Source organism: Phaethon aethereus (assembly GCF_964289735.1).
Source record: "Phaethon aethereus genome assembly, chromosome: 23".
Lineage (NCBI taxonomy): Eukaryota > Metazoa > Chordata > Aves > Phaethontiformes > Phaethontidae > Phaethon > Phaethon aethereus.
Window position 1 is genome coordinate 2,372,614 of NC_138599.1, and position 18,356 is coordinate 2,390,969.

The 18,356-nt window shown below is 62.5% G+C and overlaps 1 protein-coding gene across 1 annotated transcript; it reads right to left on the reverse strand.

Moving 5' to 3' along the window:
* Window positions 1-529: 529 nt before the first annotated feature.
* On the reverse strand, window positions 530-10,665 carry MCAM (melanoma cell adhesion molecule; the record flags this gene model as incomplete). The annotated part of the gene is made up of 15 exons (XM_082009855.1): window positions 530-559; window positions 1,427-1,544; window positions 1,990-2,131; window positions 2,849-2,984; window positions 3,084-3,205; window positions 3,320-3,458; window positions 3,777-3,898; window positions 3,988-4,150; window positions 4,315-4,442; window positions 4,530-4,709; window positions 4,903-4,990; window positions 5,095-5,165; window positions 5,274-5,484; window positions 5,594-5,721; window positions 10,599-10,665. The coding sequence occupies 15 exons, from the start codon at window positions 10,663-10,665 to the stop codon at window positions 530-532; spliced, it is 1,845 nt and encodes a 614-aa protein (XP_081865981.1).
* Between the last annotated feature and the right edge of the window lie 7,691 nt (window positions 10,666-18,356).

Sequence of the window (18,356 nt, forward strand, 5' to 3'; positions counted from 1 at the left end):
ATCGGGACACGCTGGGCTAAATCAACAAGACAAGAACAGTTCAAAAGGAAAAGCAAAGCACTAACACCTCCCCAGCAGCTGGCAAACGCTGCTCTAACACACCACTTCCATTCTTCACTCGTCTAACCTGCACACCACTACATCTAAGGTGCCTGGGACATCCCCAAGTAAAATCTCACCAGGTTTCTGAGCAAGTTTGGGGTAAAATGCACATGTACAGGACAGATTTCCTGAAAAAGCCTCAAATCCTTCCACCAGGTAGCTTAATACGATATTTCTTTCTAATATTGCTGTTGGCTTCTCTGTAGTAGTAAGCAAGTCCAGCTTTGCTACTGCTAAGTGGACAGCCTGCAAGCCCACGGTTGAGGTAACAGACAGGTGAGTTGGGGTGTCCCCTGCGCATTGGGTCGCAGCACTGTGACACAGTAATCGTCTCTGGCTGTGCTCCCCAGGTACTGGAGCAGGGGTGGGACAAGGCAGTCCAAGAGCAGGAAAGGTTTGAAGGAAGAAAGCACTTAGTAGATTTCCTCTAGTTTCTCAGATCGATGTATTTCTCGCTCTTCAGTCCGCCAAAACAGAAAGAGGGGAGAAAAACAAGCAGTTAGGGGTGAACATAAAACCAGGGCCTCCACTGCAGGAGTGTGTGGCAGACAGCGATTCAAAGGGGAAGAGCCACCAGCCTGGGACCACCCACCCCGTGGTGGCTGAGCATCTGCCCCAGAGCCAGGGTGGTGAGAGCAAACTGCTCCCGGGACCAGGGTGAGGTTATCCATTTGTTCGGCCTAAGGCAAGTAAAACCACAGTGGGCTCAGGCGCTGCATCCTGTGGTTTCACAGGACACACAAGTGTGGCAAGCCCTGCCTTAGCACGGCGACAGTCTGTGAATAGTCGCTCAAGCCTACGGTGGCTCTCGACCCCAGGTGAGAGGTAAGCACATGGCCTGAGAGACTCATCTCATCCTGCCCTGAGAGTTTTGGCTCAGAGATGCTAGAGCAGGGCCCATTCCTGCAGCCCCCGCTCCGACTCCTGGCCAGAGATGTTTATGCAGTTCCTCCTCCAAGAGCCCCCCGGGGAGCACAGCTCCTGCTCCAGAGAGCACAGACGGAGGCAGAGCCAAGCAGGGTGAGCAGTGGACAGCGTGCTCCCAGGAGCTGCCAGGGGCTGGCACGGAGCAGAGTTGCACGTGCACGGTGGAGGGCTGCTCCTACGTCCTGCGAGCAGAGCGCCGTGGCTTTGTCACCTCCCCTCCCTCCCATGGCCCCTCTCAAGTGCTGATGATGGATGATGGAGGCCCATGCAGGGGGGGCAGTGCTGGGAAAAGAGCAAAGCATTACCTCGATGCACCCCATACACTCCTCACCTCCACTCCCAGCCCTGGGAGCAGCCCTGGCCCTGGGGAAGGGCAGTGCACGACGCTCTGTCCTACCTGGTCAGCGGCAGGTCTCTTCTCACCGTTGGCACCCTGCAGGAGCCCCGCCTCTTCGGAAAGTTTATCTGACTTAACTTCAACTACAATCTTGTCTTTACGTGCCTCTGGCTTTGTGCTAGGGGAGGGAGGTGACAATTTTGAGACATGTTTGCAATACTGAAGAGGGCACATGGCCGGTTGAGCGAGGCCAAGCCCTGGGGCTCCATCTCAGGGGATGCTCTGGAGTGGGGCTGGGGCAGAAGACCAGGAGAGAAAGAGACTCTGGCTCAGAGTAAGCTTTGGGCTGCCCAGCCCCTCCCTGGGGAGGAGTCCCTTGGCTGCCCTACCACTCTGCTGTCCTCCTCATCGCCTCCTTGTGTGGACGGGGCAAGCAATGCAGACCCCAGGCTGTGGGAAGCTGGAAGCGCTGCCGAGACCCCAGCGTGGTGCCCCCAAGGCTGCGCTATTGCCTCCCCCCGCACTGGACAGGGAGCGGCTGGTGCAATGAGATGGGAAGCATGAATGATGGCAAGCACCTCTGGCCCCAAGGGCTCCCTGGGAGGGTGGGCGGCAGTGCTTACATGTCCTGTTTCCCAGCGCGGCCACACGGGATCTTGCCTTTCTTGTGCAGGAAGTAGATGACAGACCCCAGCACAGCCACCACCAGAACGCAGACGATGATCGCCACAATGATCACCCCTTTGCTCTCTGGTGTCTTTTGATCTAAACACAATGGGAGAGGAAAAAGTCAATGCCCATCCCACCCTGATGCTCTCCACCTTCTGCATTACTGCACCCTTTGGGGGCAAGGAAAGGACCCCTTCCCCCAAGAAAGCACTATGGGGACTCCAGCTCCTGGTGCTTCTCCAGCTCCCTGCAGGATGCAGATGTCAGTACAAAAATGCTCTATTAGTGCAGTTTCTGTATGAATACACTTTGCATTCTGCTCCTGGCTGCCATGCCCCTGCATGCTGTATGAGGATGGCTAACAGGGCTTCCTGCAAGACATCAGGCCATCCCTTTGCTTCCTTGCCCAGCAGCCCTGGGCTGCAGGAAGCTGCACTTGATGGCCTTGCTGGGCTACAGGCGAAGGACAAGCAGGCAGCTTTCACGCCACGGCAGAAACAGGTGGAGACAGAGCCTCCATTTCCCTTGCAGCTTGGCAGGGGGAGAGGAACAGTGAGAGATGCAGTGCAAGAGCCAGCAGCCAAGCCTCCGTCCCCAGGCCAGAGGTGAGCGTGACTCCCGCCGGTGGCACGCTCCCACCAGAGCCTGAGCTGATGGACACACACGCCCAGCACGGTGTGGAGACTGACCTTTTCTGATGGACTCCACTGGTAGAGTAGGAAGGGAGGGAAAGAGACAGAGCTCAGCCACACTCATGAGGGGCACTAATACTTCTCTGGGTTCCCGAGCCAGAGGTCAGTGCCCAAGACTCACCCAGCAGCTGGATGTGCTTCTCACTGACACCCAGTGCGTTGGAGACCCTGCACATGGCTCCCGCCCGCAGGAGGTCGTGGTTCACGCGCACTGTCAAGTTGCTGGCGATGTGCTGATCTTCAACGTACTCATGAGCCTGAGAGGGAGGAAGGCAGCGAAGGATTCAGCACCTGAGGCAATGCACAGCACCTCTGAGAGACCACAGCCTGGACCCAGCACCCTTCCCAGCTCTCACCGTCCCGTTGATATTCCAGTGGACAGAGGGCCTGGGGAAGGCAATGGCCTTGCACGTCAGGTTCACCACCTCGTCCTGCCGCACGTACAGCGGGGAGCTGATGGCAACTATCCGCGGCTTCCCTGTGGGGAGGGCACATCAAGCACGTGTAGCTCTCAGGGCGAACAGGGACAATGCTGGGCAGGATGGGGCTCACTCCGACAGGGCAGCATGCCCACACACACGCTGGTTCTTACCCTGAACAGCCACGGCCACCTGCTTGCTCTGCTCCAGCCCCGGCACACTTCGTGCAATCACCTTGCAGCTGAAGTTGCTGGAGGTTTCGAAGGTAAGGTTGCTCAGGACAAGCTGGTTCCCTTCTGCGACCTTCCTGCCCTGTTGGGAAGGGACATCCCCTGGCAATGAGCCCTGAACACCAGGCCCTTCTGCACCCAGCTCCCCAGGCTCTGCAGCTGTCCCAAAGCTGCTCAACCCGCCCTCCTACACACAGTGATGGAGCCTGCAAGCACACGGTCTCCCTGCAATACTGGCCAGGAGGTAAAGAGGTAGAGATGGACAATGCAGGTCCATAGAAGGGGGAATGGCCCCCTGGCCTCTCTCAGGAGAGAGAGAGCAAGCTCTGGCTCTGCCCAATTTGCCACAAAGCCCAGGCTCGCCGAGCCTGACCGCAACAGTACCCAAATGCCTGCTCACCTTCTCATCCCTCCACTGGTAGTCCAGGGCCACGGGGCTGTGCGCATCACAGCTCAGCCTCACACTATCCCCTTCCTGAAGGGGTGAGGACGGCTCCATCTTCACACGGACCCCTTCAATGTCTAGGGGAGGGATGGAGACCAGGGCAGGGTGAGCAGGAGGGATGAGGTACCCACCATGAAGTCCACAGGGTCCTGTCCCCCCGCCTTACAGTTCACAACAAGCTCCACATCCTTCTCTAGCTGTCTCATATCATCCAAGTCCAGGGTCTGGCATCTGTATAGACCACTGCTGCTCTTATTCACATCGTGCAGGTTCAGCACCCCACTGTTGGTGTCTGCCAGTGATGACAGGTCCTGCCAGCTGTCCTCCAACTGCAGGCAGTGGGGAGAAAGCAGAGCCCTTAGCCCCACACAGGCACCCTCCCATCACAGCTGCAGCATCACACTCCCCAGAGCCCTCTGGGCAGAGGACAAGAAGCAGCCAGGACACGAGATGTCTGCCAAGGGAGAGGTGCCCGGGTCCTCTCTGGCCCCACCTCTCTCTTATAGAAGCTGAAGACGGGTGCTGGGTTCCCATCGGCCTCGCAGACCAGCTTCACATCATCCCCTTCCTTCACCAGCGCCGAGGACGGCATGACCTGCAGCTTCACGTGCTGTGCGGGGTCTGGGGGAGGAGGGAGCAGGAAGGGTCGGTGTGGAGCCCTGCTACGTGGCACCAGGCAGCGGGCAGGGCCCCCAGCCCCTGACTCACAGAAGACTGTGACATTGACTCGCCGTGACTCCACGGCACGCCTCTGTCCCCGCAGCCAGTAGTGCACGGTGCAGTGGTAGAAGGAGTTGCGGTCCTCCCGGGTGACGTGGGCGAAGAGGGTGCTGCTCACCGTGTACAGCCCACTCGACTCGCGGGTCAGCGTGGCCAGGATCTTCACCACTACAGGGGACACAGCTGCTATTACAAGTCCACGGGGAGGCCAAGGGAGAAAGGAGGGCTCCCTTGGGAGCACAGGGCTCCTTTGGGTGACCACGGGCTGCCAGTCCCCAGCTGATGAGGCCCTGGATAGCACAAGTGCCCCAGCCCCTCTCCCAGGCAGGCAGGTGCAGTTCCCCATCCCCATCCAACTCACTCTTCTCCTCCGACTGCAGCTGCTCCCCATTCTTGTGCCACGTGATGTTGGGGGGTGGGAAGCTGTTCCTGCTCACACACTGAGCAATCTGCGGTGGCAGAGAGAGCCTTGAGCACGGAGTACCCCCATGGGGAGAGGGGAGCCTGGCATAGCTGTGAACCTCCCCCTCCCCTGTGTGGGGCCTCTCCTCACCTGCGGGATGTCACTGCTCTGCACGGAGATGCCTCCTGGGTTGGCCGTGATCTCAGGGGCCTCGGGGACCTCTGGAAAGAGAAGCCACCCCACACGTATTAGGATGGTCAGGACGGGATCCCCCACCACCCCCATGGAGCAGATGCATGGCCGTGATGCCCTCCTGCCCCATCACTCACTGTAGATGTGGAGCTCAGTGCGGTTCTCGCCCACGCCATGGCTGCCTGCCCCGACCTGGCACACAAAGGTCCTGGTGTCCTGCACCGTCACCCTGCTGATGGAGAGGGCCTTGTCCTCCCCCACTGACAGCCGCCCCTTGTAGTCTGTATTCTCCTCCAGGACCTCGCTGCCTGTGATGTGGCACAGCTTCACCCAGTTGTTGCGGTCGATCTGCAAGGTGAGGGGCTGAGGCCGGGCTGACGTGGAGCCCAGGAGAAAGCCCTGGACTAGCTGCCACCCCAGCCCACCACCCACCGCTCCTCTCCCAGCCAGCACTCACATAGAACCAGTTGATGTAGGTGTAGGAACCGTTGCCAGGGATGTAGAAGTTGCACTCGATCCTGGCCATACCCCCGCTCTCCACTTCGACCACCGCTGGCATGGAGACGTCCAGCTTGCTGGCTGTAGCTGCAGGACAGAGTCTGTCAGGCGCAGGAAGCATAGGGAAGCCTTGGTGTCTGAGCCAGCAAGGGAGCTGAGCCCAGGCCTGTCCCCATCTCCATCCCCTGAAGGTCATGGGGCAGAGCCATGTCCTGCACTGGCATCCCCCAGGCACCATATCCCAGCCCAGTGGGAGTGCCAGCCAGGAGCATGGCCCTGCTCCTGCCACCACGCTGCCTTCTGTGTCCACAGAGATCCCGCAGGCTCAAGTCACCACCCATGTTCCCAGAGAGGGGATGAGGCACGCCATGCTCCCACCACCAGTCTCCCCAGGATACCTGGACACAACCACCCACTCCACTGCTGTCGCAGTCCCCTTCAGACCTGCCCTGCCCACAGCATCCCAGGCTCACTGAAATAGGCAGCAGGCCCTCTAAGCCTCCAAATCCCCCACACACACCACAGAGGCAGAGAGCAGCAGCACCCTGCCCAGGGATGGGTTTGGGAAGGGGCTACATCTCCACAGCCCACGAGCGAGCAGATCGCCTTGCCAGCTGCCTTAATCTGAGCCCGGGGCAGTGCCGATCCTCCTCACACCATGGAGCACACATCTACCCGCCCCAGTCCGAGCCAGCATCTCAGACCTGCACCCACCGAGCCCTACCAGCCCTAAGGGCCTGGCAAGGAGGTGTCAGGAGGATAGCAGAGGCAAGGGAAGGGGCCAGGCGCTAGAGACTAAAGCTGGTGGCACAAAGGCTGCACCTTCCTGTGGTCAGGGACCGGAGCCCTGACGTCAGCCTGCGCGGCCCCCGCAGCAGCCCTGGGAGCTGGGGCATGAATGAGGCGCTGTGTTCCTCCACAGCGGGATGGGGCACACAGGGCAGCCGCTCAGGAGTGGTGCCCTAGCCAGCTCCAGCTGCCTGCTGCTCCCTTTCCCCCTCCAAGGCAACAGGGCCATCAGGGAGACAGCATGCCCCGGCCACCATGGCCGTGGCACAGCTGGGACTCCTGGGTCCTTCCCCAAGCTCCAATCCTGCCTCCCAGGCAGGAACCCAGAACCCAGCGGTTGGAGCATCCACCCCTGCAGCATACCCAAGGAGAGTCCCTCGCTGCTCCGCTGCTCCCTGCCTATAAAGCAAACCCAGTGCTGCCCGCCCATAGCACGGGTGGCACCAGGAATCTGTATCCCCAGTGAGCAGAGCCTGCCCACCCTGGCACCCCACCTTAGCTCCCAGCCTAGCTATCCGCTCTCCTGCAGCGGTAATGGAGCTCCTGGCCACGCTCCAGCATGGCAGGGGAAGGTAATGGCTATCGATCCAGGACAGGGAACAGAGCAGCTTCCCAAGGGGCTGCTCAGCCGGGCACAGCAGAGACAAGAGCTGCGTCACAGCAAGGCAGTGTGCCATTGCTGCTGGCCCTGCGGGTGCCAAAGCAAGGGGGGTCTGCATGCCCTGGCCTGGCACGCAGCATTGCAGGGGAGGATGGCAGTCTGTCCCCCAGCAAGAGGGCCAGGCAGCTCAGCATCCACGGCCCAGCCCAGGTATGGGAGCTGCCGACAAGAGGCTGGAGGAAGCCAGCTGTGTCAACAGCTCCCTTGATAGTGCCGCTCAGTAACAGCCACAGAGCCTTGCAAGTAAGGCAACTTCAAAGGGCAATGCCGTGCCCACAAAATACTCTTTGTCTGGAGTAGGTATGCAGTGGCACAGCTCCAAAATGCACCCAGGAGCCTTTCTGCAACAGTGGGCCCTGGCTCACACAACTAGCCACCTCAGGACACCCTAAAAGCCAGCTTCTGGCCCTCACCCATCCCATCAGCACAGTCGGCACCAAGCAAGGAGGTATGAGCAAAGCACTGCACAGGAAAGGAGGTACTAGAAAAACAGGTGAAAGCCCCAGGGATAAGCATACACTGGGGCCAGGAAACTGGACTGAGCATACATAGGAAAAGATAACTTCGCACCGGAGGCACCTGCCCACCTGTATGGCCATGACTTGGCTGCCTAATGCAGCCAGCCACCACAGACTTGGGCAAGCCTAGGGCTGGGGTGCACCCCAGCCACCCTCCACTGAGCCCTGACACTTCTGGGCTACAAGCAGCCAGGCCAGTCTTTGCCACCCCATCCTTTTTAGACCTTCAGCATGGGCAATGGGCAGAGCCAGCCTCTGAGAGAGGGAGAGCTGCTGGCCCACCCCGCTGACCCGCTCGGCATGAGAGCCCTCATCCAGCCGAAACCATGAGCTCAGAGCTGGAGAATGGCTGGCATCTGGGGCTGGCACAAGGCACACATCCCTCCCACCCATCCACTGCCCTTGAGGAGGTGGACATGGACACTGCAGTCCTCACTGCAGCCCCCACCCTGCCTGAACCAAGGGCTCACTGCTCCCAACCTCCTCTGGGACAGGCTGAGATATTAGCCCTCCCTCGGACTCGAAGAAGCACCCAGTGACACCACAAGTGCAGCTAGCTGGGGGACACAAGGCCCCCCCACAACCCTGGGGACACAAGGCTTCCTCCCGCAAGCTCCAAGATCTCACAGCCCCCCACCTGTGTGTGGGCAGGCTAGAGAGTCACTGGGCACAGGCACCCTGGCATAGCAGGCTCTGGGGACATAGCGATCCTCCCTTGCACCCAGCATGGCTGCAGACACCAGTTTGCTGAGGGAACCTGGGCAGGGCTGGAGACCCATCAGCTTTGCATGGAACAGCCCAGCTGCAGAGCTCAGCTCCAGCCTGCACCGTACAACCCAAGTGCCTGGCACAGCTCCAGCGGGAGACCTAGAGATCTGGAGAGGATGTGTGCAGCAAGCAAGCAGGGAAGGGAGGAGAGCCCCTGTGCCTTTCCATCTGGCTGGCGGACAGCCGGCCGGCAGCCAGAGCTCCACAAGAACAAAGATTTGCTTTTAGAGCCGGGGAAGGGGGTGGGGAGTAGCACAGCCCCCCCGCCAGCCTCCTTGCAGAGCCGAGGTGTGTGGGGAGCTGGCGAGGAGCGTGGCTGGGTTGGCAGTGTGGAGCCCCCAGTGCAGAACCCCTGTGCAGAGCCCCCCGGCACACAGCAGCGAGAGGAGGGGCACCACAGGGGTCTGGGGCCACACATGGGATGCCTGAGGTTTCCGCGGGTTTCTGCTCCCCTCTCGGGGAAACCAGCTGCGGCCAGACCCCTCCTGCTCCCAGCACATGCACACATGCTGCCCTCCTCTGCCTTGGCAAGGCTGCCCTTCCTGCACAGATCCCTGAGCCAGGGGAGCAGGATCACCTGCACCCCTTCATCCTCATCCTCACAGAGAGGATAAACAGGGCACAGAGCCCTGGCCCTGCAGCAAGCAGCACCAACCACCAGCACCCAACAGCCTCCGCCCCAGCCCAGGCCCCACTGTGCTGGAGACGGGGACAGAGCCAAGGTTCTGCCGCAGGAGGGACTGGAACTTTGCACCCCCAAACAAACCCGACCACCCCATCAGGACCCAGCCATGTGCACCAGGAGAGGAAAGGCTCACAACCCCAGCCCTGCAGCCAGGTGATAACATGCAGAGAAACCTCTCTAGCAGTTGGAGATTGCAGTGCAGAAGGAGCCCAGGGTGGCACCGGCAGCTCCAGCGTGGGCTCAGCCCTCCGGCCCGCCTGGGAATGGCTTGGCCGTGGCCCCTCATGCTTCTGGGAAGCATCAAACCTTTCGCAAACACACCAATGCCATCAACTAACAAATGCCTCGCTCGGTACATGTGCTGTGAGGAAGGGGATCCCAGCAGGGGCCGGGGGTGGGAGCAGCCTGTCTTTGGCTCCGGTGTTTAGCCCTCCCGCAGCACCAATGCCTTAGCCAGAGCAGGCTTCCCCAGCGCCTGGGGCCACCTCCGCAGCATCGCTGGGCAGGGGCAAGGCGAGAAGGCGGCCAGGGAGCAGCCAGCGCACCGGGACCGCTCCCTGGCCGCCGGCGAGGTGAGGGCGTGCTGCGGGGAGCAGGGCAGGGCAGGAAATGCAGCCCCCCCCGAGGGTGAAAATGGACTGGAAAGAGGATAAAAAAAGAAAGCATGAAAAAAGCCAAGAGAAACAAAGTGCTCGGGGAAAAACTCCTTAGAAGGAAAGGGGTGGATGCTTCCCTAATAACTCGACCAGTTCACCCTGCCGCACACTGAACACACGTGGGGGCACCCCAACACCCTGCCCCTCACGCCTTTGCCTCTAACCCACGAAGCACGACCCCAGGAACCTGCCTTGCCCCGGCCACCTTCCCTGGCCACGGGGCACCCCTCGCACTGCCCTGCCTTGGCCGAGGCGGGGGGGGTGTGGGGGGTGTGTGCAAAATGGCCCCCAGAGCGGAACGGGGCACTCCCGGCTCCCCGCACCCAGACCCACCCCCGCCGCGGAGCCCAGAGACGTGCAGGCGCGGACACACGCCCGAGGGAGTTGCTCCCACCCAGGCTCCCCCGCACCACCATTTCAGCGTTCCTGGCCCAACGCCAGGCAGCGCCCGAAGGGCGGCAGCTCTGCCGCCTGCCTGGGCTGGTCCCGCAGCGGCTCTGCGGGGAGCACCCCGCCGGCTGCCGCCCCTCGCCGCCTCGCTGCGCGCAGCCCGGCGCTGGGAGGGTGCCGGGTGTGGCAGGGGCCGGGCCGCGGGCAGAGGCCGGCAGACCCCCGCAGCACGCGCCCCCCCGGCCGGAGCGGTGTCCCGCTACGGCCCGGCTCCCCACCGGGCAGCGGCGAGAACGGGGCCGGCAGCGTCACTGGGCGAAGGGGCGTCCCTGCCCGGGGACGGCGGGGCCCCGCCGGCGGCTGCACCGCGGCCCCCGCCTGGCCGCCCCGGAGCGCCCCGCAGGTGCGCACCCCGCCCGCCCCACGGCGCGGCCCCGCACCGACCGGCCGGGCCCGGCAGTGCCGCGCCCGGCAGCGCCGCGCTCAGAGCCACTCACCGCAGCAGAGCAGGAGGCAGCAGCCCCAGCCCAGGGCAAGCCCGGCCGCCCGTCGCCCCCCAGCCATGCCCGCCGCCGGCCGCCCGCGACTGAGCGGGGCTGCGGGCTGACGTCAGGCGGAGGAGGAGGAGGAGGAGGAGGAGGAAGGCACGGTGCCTGCCCACCGCCCGCGGCACTTATCACCCCCCAGCGGCAGCCGGTCGGGCGCCGCCGCGCCAAGCCCCGCAGCGCCCAGCACGGCTGCCGGCCCGGCGGGGTGCGGAGCCCCGGCCCGCCTCGGCCTCCACGCCCGGCCGCAGGCAGCGGGCATGGCGCGTCGCTCGGGCGGGCGCGGGGCGTCGGCCGGCGCCCCGGCCCTCCCAGACGGCCCCCTAACTCTGAGCCCCGAGCAGGTGCCCCCCCGTCTCGGCGCGGGTCGTTTTCAGGCATTTCTGGCTCTGCGGGAGGGGCTGGTTCCAGCTTTGCTCGCAGACCTGCAGTCTGCCAGGTCCTGCCTGTCCGGGCTTGCACAGGCAGGTTGGAGCAGACTGCCCGGCGCTGGTGATGGCAATCGCTAGGCCGACCCGGCGGAGGGGCAGAGGCATGGGGTCGGGCCGGTGTCCACAGGGGCTTAGGGAATGCCGGAAAGGGCGACAGTCCCTAAGAGTCCCATTTCCGGGCATCAGTGGGTCTGGCTGGCCCTGCTTCAGGGCAGAACTGACCCGCTCCCCTGCTCAGCACTGCCCTGCCGCAAAGCCCAGCCACAGCTTCTGGGTTGCCTTTGAACCCACACGGGTCGACTCAAAGAGAGGAGAACCAAATGACTCTTCGTCATTGCCTGGGCTCTGAGAGACACCTGGGGGAGCAGCAGAGACACGAGGGTGGTGCTGTCCCAGGCAGGCCACCAAGGTGTGCAGGGTTTGCACCCCAGGCCCTGCTCCGCCTTAGTCTCCCTGCACGCGGTGTCCCCAGCGCTATGGGAACGCTCTCTGCAAAGCCCCGTCCCTGTCCCCGAGGCAGGGCCCCAGGGCACAGCCCCGCTCTGTGGTGCACAGTGAGCTGTGGCCCGAGCCCCCGCGCAGCTGTTGAATAGGGCAGCTGTGGAAAAGCTGTTAGCTGTGGTGGCAGGGACAGCACGCCTGGCCGGAGGGCCGGCCTGGGTGTGGAGAGGCTCTCAGGGCTGCACAAGGCTGCTATTATTCAGGGGATAATCTGGGCCCAAACACAGCCCAGCCCCTCCTGCAGCCCCGAGACAGGCCCCTGCATAGGCCTGGACGAGCACAACAAACCTCCCCAGGTGCTGCCAGTCACCCACAGTCAACCATGCAGAACACCCAGGTCCAGTCCCCTGCCCCATCGCAGCCTGGCTCTGTGCCTCAGTTTGCCCCCAGGTCAATCAGAGCCACAGGGGCTGTGTTGGAGGACAAAGCACAGGGATTTTCTTCTCCTTCAAAGCCCTTCTGCCTCCCACACTCTCACTCCCCATTCACACAGGACTCCTGAAGCTCTCTGACCCACGTTCACTCCACCTGAGGGCAGGCCCAGGGCTGCTCCAGCATCTCCCAGGAGCAGCAAGAACCCTCTCCTCCAGCTCTTGGCCCAGGGGCTCTGCACCTTGGCATATCCTCTTCTCTCCTCGGCTTGCTTTTCTTGCAGCATGAGCTGTGCTCCAGGCCCTGGGCAGCATGGGCTGCATCTCTTTGACCTTGCTGAGCCATTCTGGCGCCGGGCTGCAGGTTGCCCTGGGCCATAGCATCCCTCCTGGGCATCCCCAGGCACCTCTCACACCATCAGCCCCTCCAGCCCCGGCAACCCTGTGCTGGCCCCTAGCTGCAGCCCCACTCCCCCACCGGTGCCATGCAGTGGCCCTTCCCATGCTCTCCTCCTGCCTCATCTGCATGCCTGGCCAGCCCCCCCCCAACACTTTCCCAGCCAAACAGACTTGATGATTCATCGGAAATGATTAGATTTTTTCCCCACAAGATTAGTTGCTTAAAATGGCAATGCTGGGCTGTGATACGGCTCTTAGCCCTCGTGTTGCCTTGCAGAGAGGAGGCCTCCTCCAAGGCAGTCCTCCCAGTTGGAAGGATCAAGTGCAAGGGAGCTGTGCCACCATGCCCAGGCTGCTCACGAGCTGCTCTCCAGCCCCACAGCTGCAGTGTGGGGATGCTCTCGCAGCTGATGGTGGCAGGAGCTCCCTGTCTGAGGTGAGAACAGCCACCCCCTGAGCCACTCCCACCCCCAGGCCTTGGGGACCCCCTGACAACATGCTCGCACTTTCCTTTCCCTCCAAAGGGCAGGATGCAGCACCAGAAAAGCCTCAGGCTCTGCTCCCCTTGGAGGAGGGAAAGGGATGTTCCATTTTGCACAAAATACCACGATTTAAATGCCGCAAATGCCACACTGCAAGGGAAGAGGGCCCGAGGGGTCCCACTTTCCCGCAGGAAAGCATCCACCAAGTCAAACAAACAAGCAGGAGAACCCAGATGACACACTGCTGGTGCATTTTGTTCTGGTGCTAACTTTTATTCTGTGTTAAAAATAAAGCAAAATGTTGCTAATAAAACCTCTGCAGGAAATTCCCAGCAGTTGGAAAGGGTAATGCCCCTCCCTGGAGAAAACAGGCTGGCCAACCACTGTGGTGGGGAGCGTGCCACCATGAAAGCCTCCCACTGTTACTGCAACAGCCGTGCCTCCAGTTGGTCAGGCTTCTGCTTTGCAGACCATTTAACTTTGAAGAAAACTTATCGTTTTTCCCTGTTGAACTAATGGTTTGGGGGAAGATGGGCAGGATTTGAAAGCAAGGCTCCACTGCCCTCACCACTGGCATGAAATCGCCCCGGCACGCTGTGTGCGGTACCCAGTGGGCTCGGGGTCTGCGTGGGGAGCGCAGCAGACTGGACACCTTCATCTTCCCTCTCTGCTGCCTTATCTCACGCCTTCTTATTTATTTGCCTGCTTAATGGATTTGGCTTCGGCCCCCATTCACTGCTGTGCAAACAAACTGTGCATTAGGCTCCCATGTCGCGGTCCCACGCACATAGCCAGGGTGGGAAGGTCAGGGCACACAGGTCTGGCCCCAGCCAAGGCACGGAGCTGCTCTCTGCTCCCTGGCAGCTGAGCGAACCCAAGTGTCTGGGCCCCCACGGCCCTCAGCGCTCTCTTCCTCCAACTCTACCTTCTCAGGTGAGAGTCTGTGCGCAGGCAGGCATCTCTGCCCCTGGAGCAGTGGGGCTTGCCGGACCCTGGCAGAGCTGCTGGGCAGCCGTTCCTCTCTGCTGGAAACCTGGGGACCGTGGGGCAGCTTGTAGGTGCAGCCTGCCCAGGGCAGGGCTGATTACCCATGCACTATCTGAACATTGCAAGTGGCAGGCACAATCTGGAAGTGTGTAATCGCATTGCTCCTGGCTCCTGCTGAGCCTGGTTCTCTGCAGCCGGAGGGGAGCAACGGCCAGCGTGCAGAGCCATGCATGGGGCCTGGGGCTGAGCACAGGCTGCACTACAGCACACACCTCAGCTCCTTCCACCATTCCTTGCCCTCCCAGCAAAGGCCCCTGGGGCTTGGCGAGGTCCTGCTGATGCTCTCCCACTGTGCATGCCCTGACATGCTGCTTGGCATGCCCCAGGTGGGGATGGGGGGCCCCATGCCTTCCCCAGCCCGTGCAGCCCCCGACCATGCTGATGGGGCCCAGAGCAGCCCGGGAGGCTCAGGAGGGTTCTGCGGGATGCCCAGGGTGCTCTGTGTGCTGGCTGCCTCCCAACGAGCCCCCCAGCAGTGCTGGTGAGCGATGAGCTGTCGGCTGGTGCTGGCTTCCTGCGCAGCTCCAGGGTGGATGAAAGGCAGACATGCAGGGCGGAAGCCGGCTGCCGCGTCCACCCAGGCCTGCACCTCTTCACACAACACCGTCAGGGCCGAGAAGGGCCCCGCTCCCCAGGGCCGGGGATGGGATGCAGGCCAGCACCGTGCTTTCCCACACCGCCTGGGAACAGCCCTCCACTTCCCTGCTGCTGGGGCAGAGCAATGCTGAAGCTCGCTACCTCTGGGTAGAAACCCCCAGGGCACCTTCTCAGCAGCCCCCGGTGCTGCATTGTGGGGTGCTTTAGGGCTCATGCAATGCATTGTGGTCTGGGGTAAGTACAGGGACCTGCCTGGGCTGTCCAACCTGTGGCTCTTCATCCCTGGGGGGAAGACCATGAGGAACAGGGTATCAGATGTGCCATGAGGGCAGAGCTGCCTTGGGGTACGTCCACCCTGTCTCTGTCCACCTCTGGGAGCCCTCTGATGCCCCTGTCCTACAGCTCAGGAAAATGCATGCTTCCACCCCCCCTTCCTTGTCTGGGCTCCCAGCAGCTTCTTTGTGTCTCCCCTCTCCTTCCTCTCCTCTTCTGCAGAGCCTTTATGTAGGGATTATTAACCATGGCTACAGGGCCTTTGTTTTGGAGGGGCCGGGAGTGGGAGCCGGGCAAGGGGCTGGGCAGGCAGAGGAAGGAAAGACGTGAGCGGAAGGGGGGAAGGAAGGTGACATCTGGATTTCTGTGCCGGTGGAGCACGATCTCTGCGGCCAGCCATGTGGAGATGGCTGGGGGCTCAGCAGATGCAGAGCAGTGGCAAAGTCCCAAAGAGGAGCAAAGCTGGCGAGGGTCACTCAGCCCCACGCCATCCAACGTGCAGCCCCCAGCATCCACCCCGGCAATGGTGCTGTTTTCAGAAGCAAGAGCCCCAGGGCTCCAGCTCCCCACAAGCAAGGGCTGGCTTTGGCATGCAAGTATCGTGGGCTTGGCCGTGATCCGCAAGGAGCAGCACGGGGGCGGTGGGGAAGGCTGTGGAGCCGTGCAGCCCTCCCCTCACGCCCTGCCCTAGGAGCCTGACCCTCGCTGAGAGCGGGGCGGATGGACAAGGACAGCCGGGGGAGCGAGCGCTCCTGGGGAAACCTTAGCCAGCTGACGGCCACTGCCAAGGCACAGGGGGAAGGAGCCCTCCGCCCAGGGCTGGCCCGTCACTTGGCATCCCGGGGGTACAGGCTCCCCATGGCCCTGAGCAGGTGCAGCCCTGCGACAGCGTGCAAACTGCCACGTCCTGTCCCCTCGCTCGCATGTGCATAGCTGGGCCAGGCCAGTCATGTATGTGTCCCAGGCTCTTCTCCCAGCCCCAGTGCAGTGCTGCCCAGGTGCAAGGGGGAGGCTTTGGGGCTGGGTGAGACGGGGGCTGACGGGGCGGCAGGGGGAAGCTGGGAGCCTGGGGACAGCTATTTATAAACAGGCCTTTTCCTTCAGAAGACTTCCGAGTTCATCTCCCCCCAGCGCTGGCCGGAAAAAGGCCCCATTATCTCGGCGCCAGATGGGCCAGGGCCAGGCACTTGCCCGCACAATGGGGCGGATTATGCACCCAGCCGGCGGGGGTCCGGCAGCAGGACGCCCAGGAGGAGCAGCTGCCTCCAGCGCCCATGTGGCAACCCCATGGCACGGGCTGCTGGGCCGAGAGAGAGGCAGGCAGGGGTCCCGGCCACGCTCATTCGTCACCCCTGCTAACACCACAGCTTTCGCGCCACAGCTCCCCAGAGGAACAGGCAGGAGGAACGCCCCTGCCCTGCGCTCCATGTCACCAGGCTTTCCCAGCTCACTGCGGTGTCGCTGAGCGGCATGCTCCCCGCTGCCAAGGCAGGAAGGAGAAACCAGCATGGGGGCCCAGCATCACCCCCTGTACTTGCCTGCAGCCCCAGGCAGTGAAATCTTCATCCTGGCTTTGTCTGCAGGCCTTGGGGCTCCCCCAGGACAGCTCATTAGGAGTGACTGCAAGAAAGCATAATGAGAGATTAGCCCCAGGCAGGTGATGCGGCCAGCCCCAGCTTTGGGGGAGTCCGTCTTGCACCCCTGGGCTGTGGAGGATCCCTTTCGAGCGCTTTGGGGAAGGGACATGGTTGTAGGGGTGAGGGCTGATGAGTGCTGCCTGGGGAAAGGCAGCAAGCAGGGTGTGCTCCCCATGCCACCTCCCTGGACCACTGGCCTTGCACCTTGCTCGGCCCCCCAGCACCAGGGACATGCCAGAGCACCAAGGCCCAGGGGAACTGTGGGGCTGGCTGGGCTGAGTAGGGATTTCTTCTTGCAGGACTTTCCCATGGAAGAAGACTTGCTTTTCCCAGGGCTGTCTGGCCATGCTCCAGGAGGAGAGAGATATCCCAGCTCCCTTCGTGGGGAGCCACACAGCCCTCCAGAAACACAGCGGGCAGCCCTCGTGCTCCCCCCCTTCCACCAGTCTGCAGGGCAAACAAATGCAGGGAAGGTGCCCGCTGCTGGGGACACAGGGGGAGACGGGCACCCGGCAGCTCCCAAGCCATCCTGCGGCTCTCCTCGGCAGCCTCGGCTGTGCGGCACACAGGGCGGATGCCGGCTGTCTTTCCCTGCCAGCAGGGATGCGTGCGGTGGGCCATACCACCATCTGTGTCCCCAAGGCTAGGCGAAGGCCAGAGGAAGAGCAAGCCACGCCATCCTGGAGCTGATCCTGAGTGGGGACGGGGGACTTCCCTGGAGTGGATGCACCGGAATGAGCTATTGTTCCAGCCTGGCCTGGGCTGCAGGCACCCCCCCGCCATGCTGAGGCATCTGCCCAGCCCTCAGCAAGGGCATCTTGAGGGGACCTGAGGTAAGGCTGCTGGCAGCGCCCAGGAGGATCATGCTGGCTGGCTTCTCTCAGGCACTGGGGCTGCCACATGGCCAGGGATCTGCGGGTGAGAGCAACCTGGGGGGGGAGTCCCAGCTGCCCAGCCAGCCACGAACGTGCTGGGAATGCTGGTGTGATGCTGGCAGGACCCACACCCCAGAAATGCATTTCCTGCCTCAGAGCAGCAGCAGGGCAGGACACACCCATGCAGCAAGGGCCTAGGAAAGCAGTGGAAGATGCTGGGGCTGGGGAAGTTGCATATCCCCCTGCAGAGGCAGGCCTGGAGGGGGTCGTGGTGATTCCCAGCACCATCTCCCAACTCCACGGCTGCAGGCTGTGCTGCCAGCCCTTTGTCTGCCACATTTTCCCCATTCCTCTGCCGCCCACAGCCTGCTCCCAGCCAGCCTGCTGGCACCTGCCTGGGATGCGATGCGAGGCACAGCTTGGGCCCCAGACCACAGGGTCCTAATCCACCCCTCAAGCATGTTGGGCTCCAGAGAGCTCCTCCAGCACCGTGACACCCAGCCCTGGGGTTGCTCCCTCCCTCCCTCTGCTTGCAGCTAAAAGCTGCAAAGGCACAGCAGCTATGAGGGCCAAGGCAGCCCTATAGCTGGCTTCCTCTGGCTGCTCTGTTTCCCCGAAGTGTGGGGCAGCTGCCCGGCTGCAGTGAGCTCAGCACCGGGAAGGCAGTTCAGAGGCGTAATGCAGCAGCAGTCCCGTGGCCAGGCTCAGTGCCAACGCAGCGGGTGCACCGCACAGCCCCTGGCTGGCAGTGGGTCTCCAGGCAGGGCTGCCTGCAGGGCAGGGCAGTCAGGAAGGGGTGCACACGCATCCCAGGCTCCTGCACCCTCAGGGTGGGCTGTGGTGGCCCCGGTTAGCACCAGCACAGCCCGGTTTACAGCAGAGCCCCGTCTACTCGATGCTAAACAGGCACGAAGAAGCTGATGAGGTGAGGGGGCTCACAAGCGGGGCCCATCCTGTCTTGCTGCTAGCACCTGCCACAGGCACAGCTTGGGAGCGCAGTGGCATCGCGCCTGGACCTCCAGCAAGTGCAGGGACAGCTGGGGGGACACTCCTCGCAAAGAGGGGTCCTGGCCACAACCCAGCTGTCAGGCACCCTG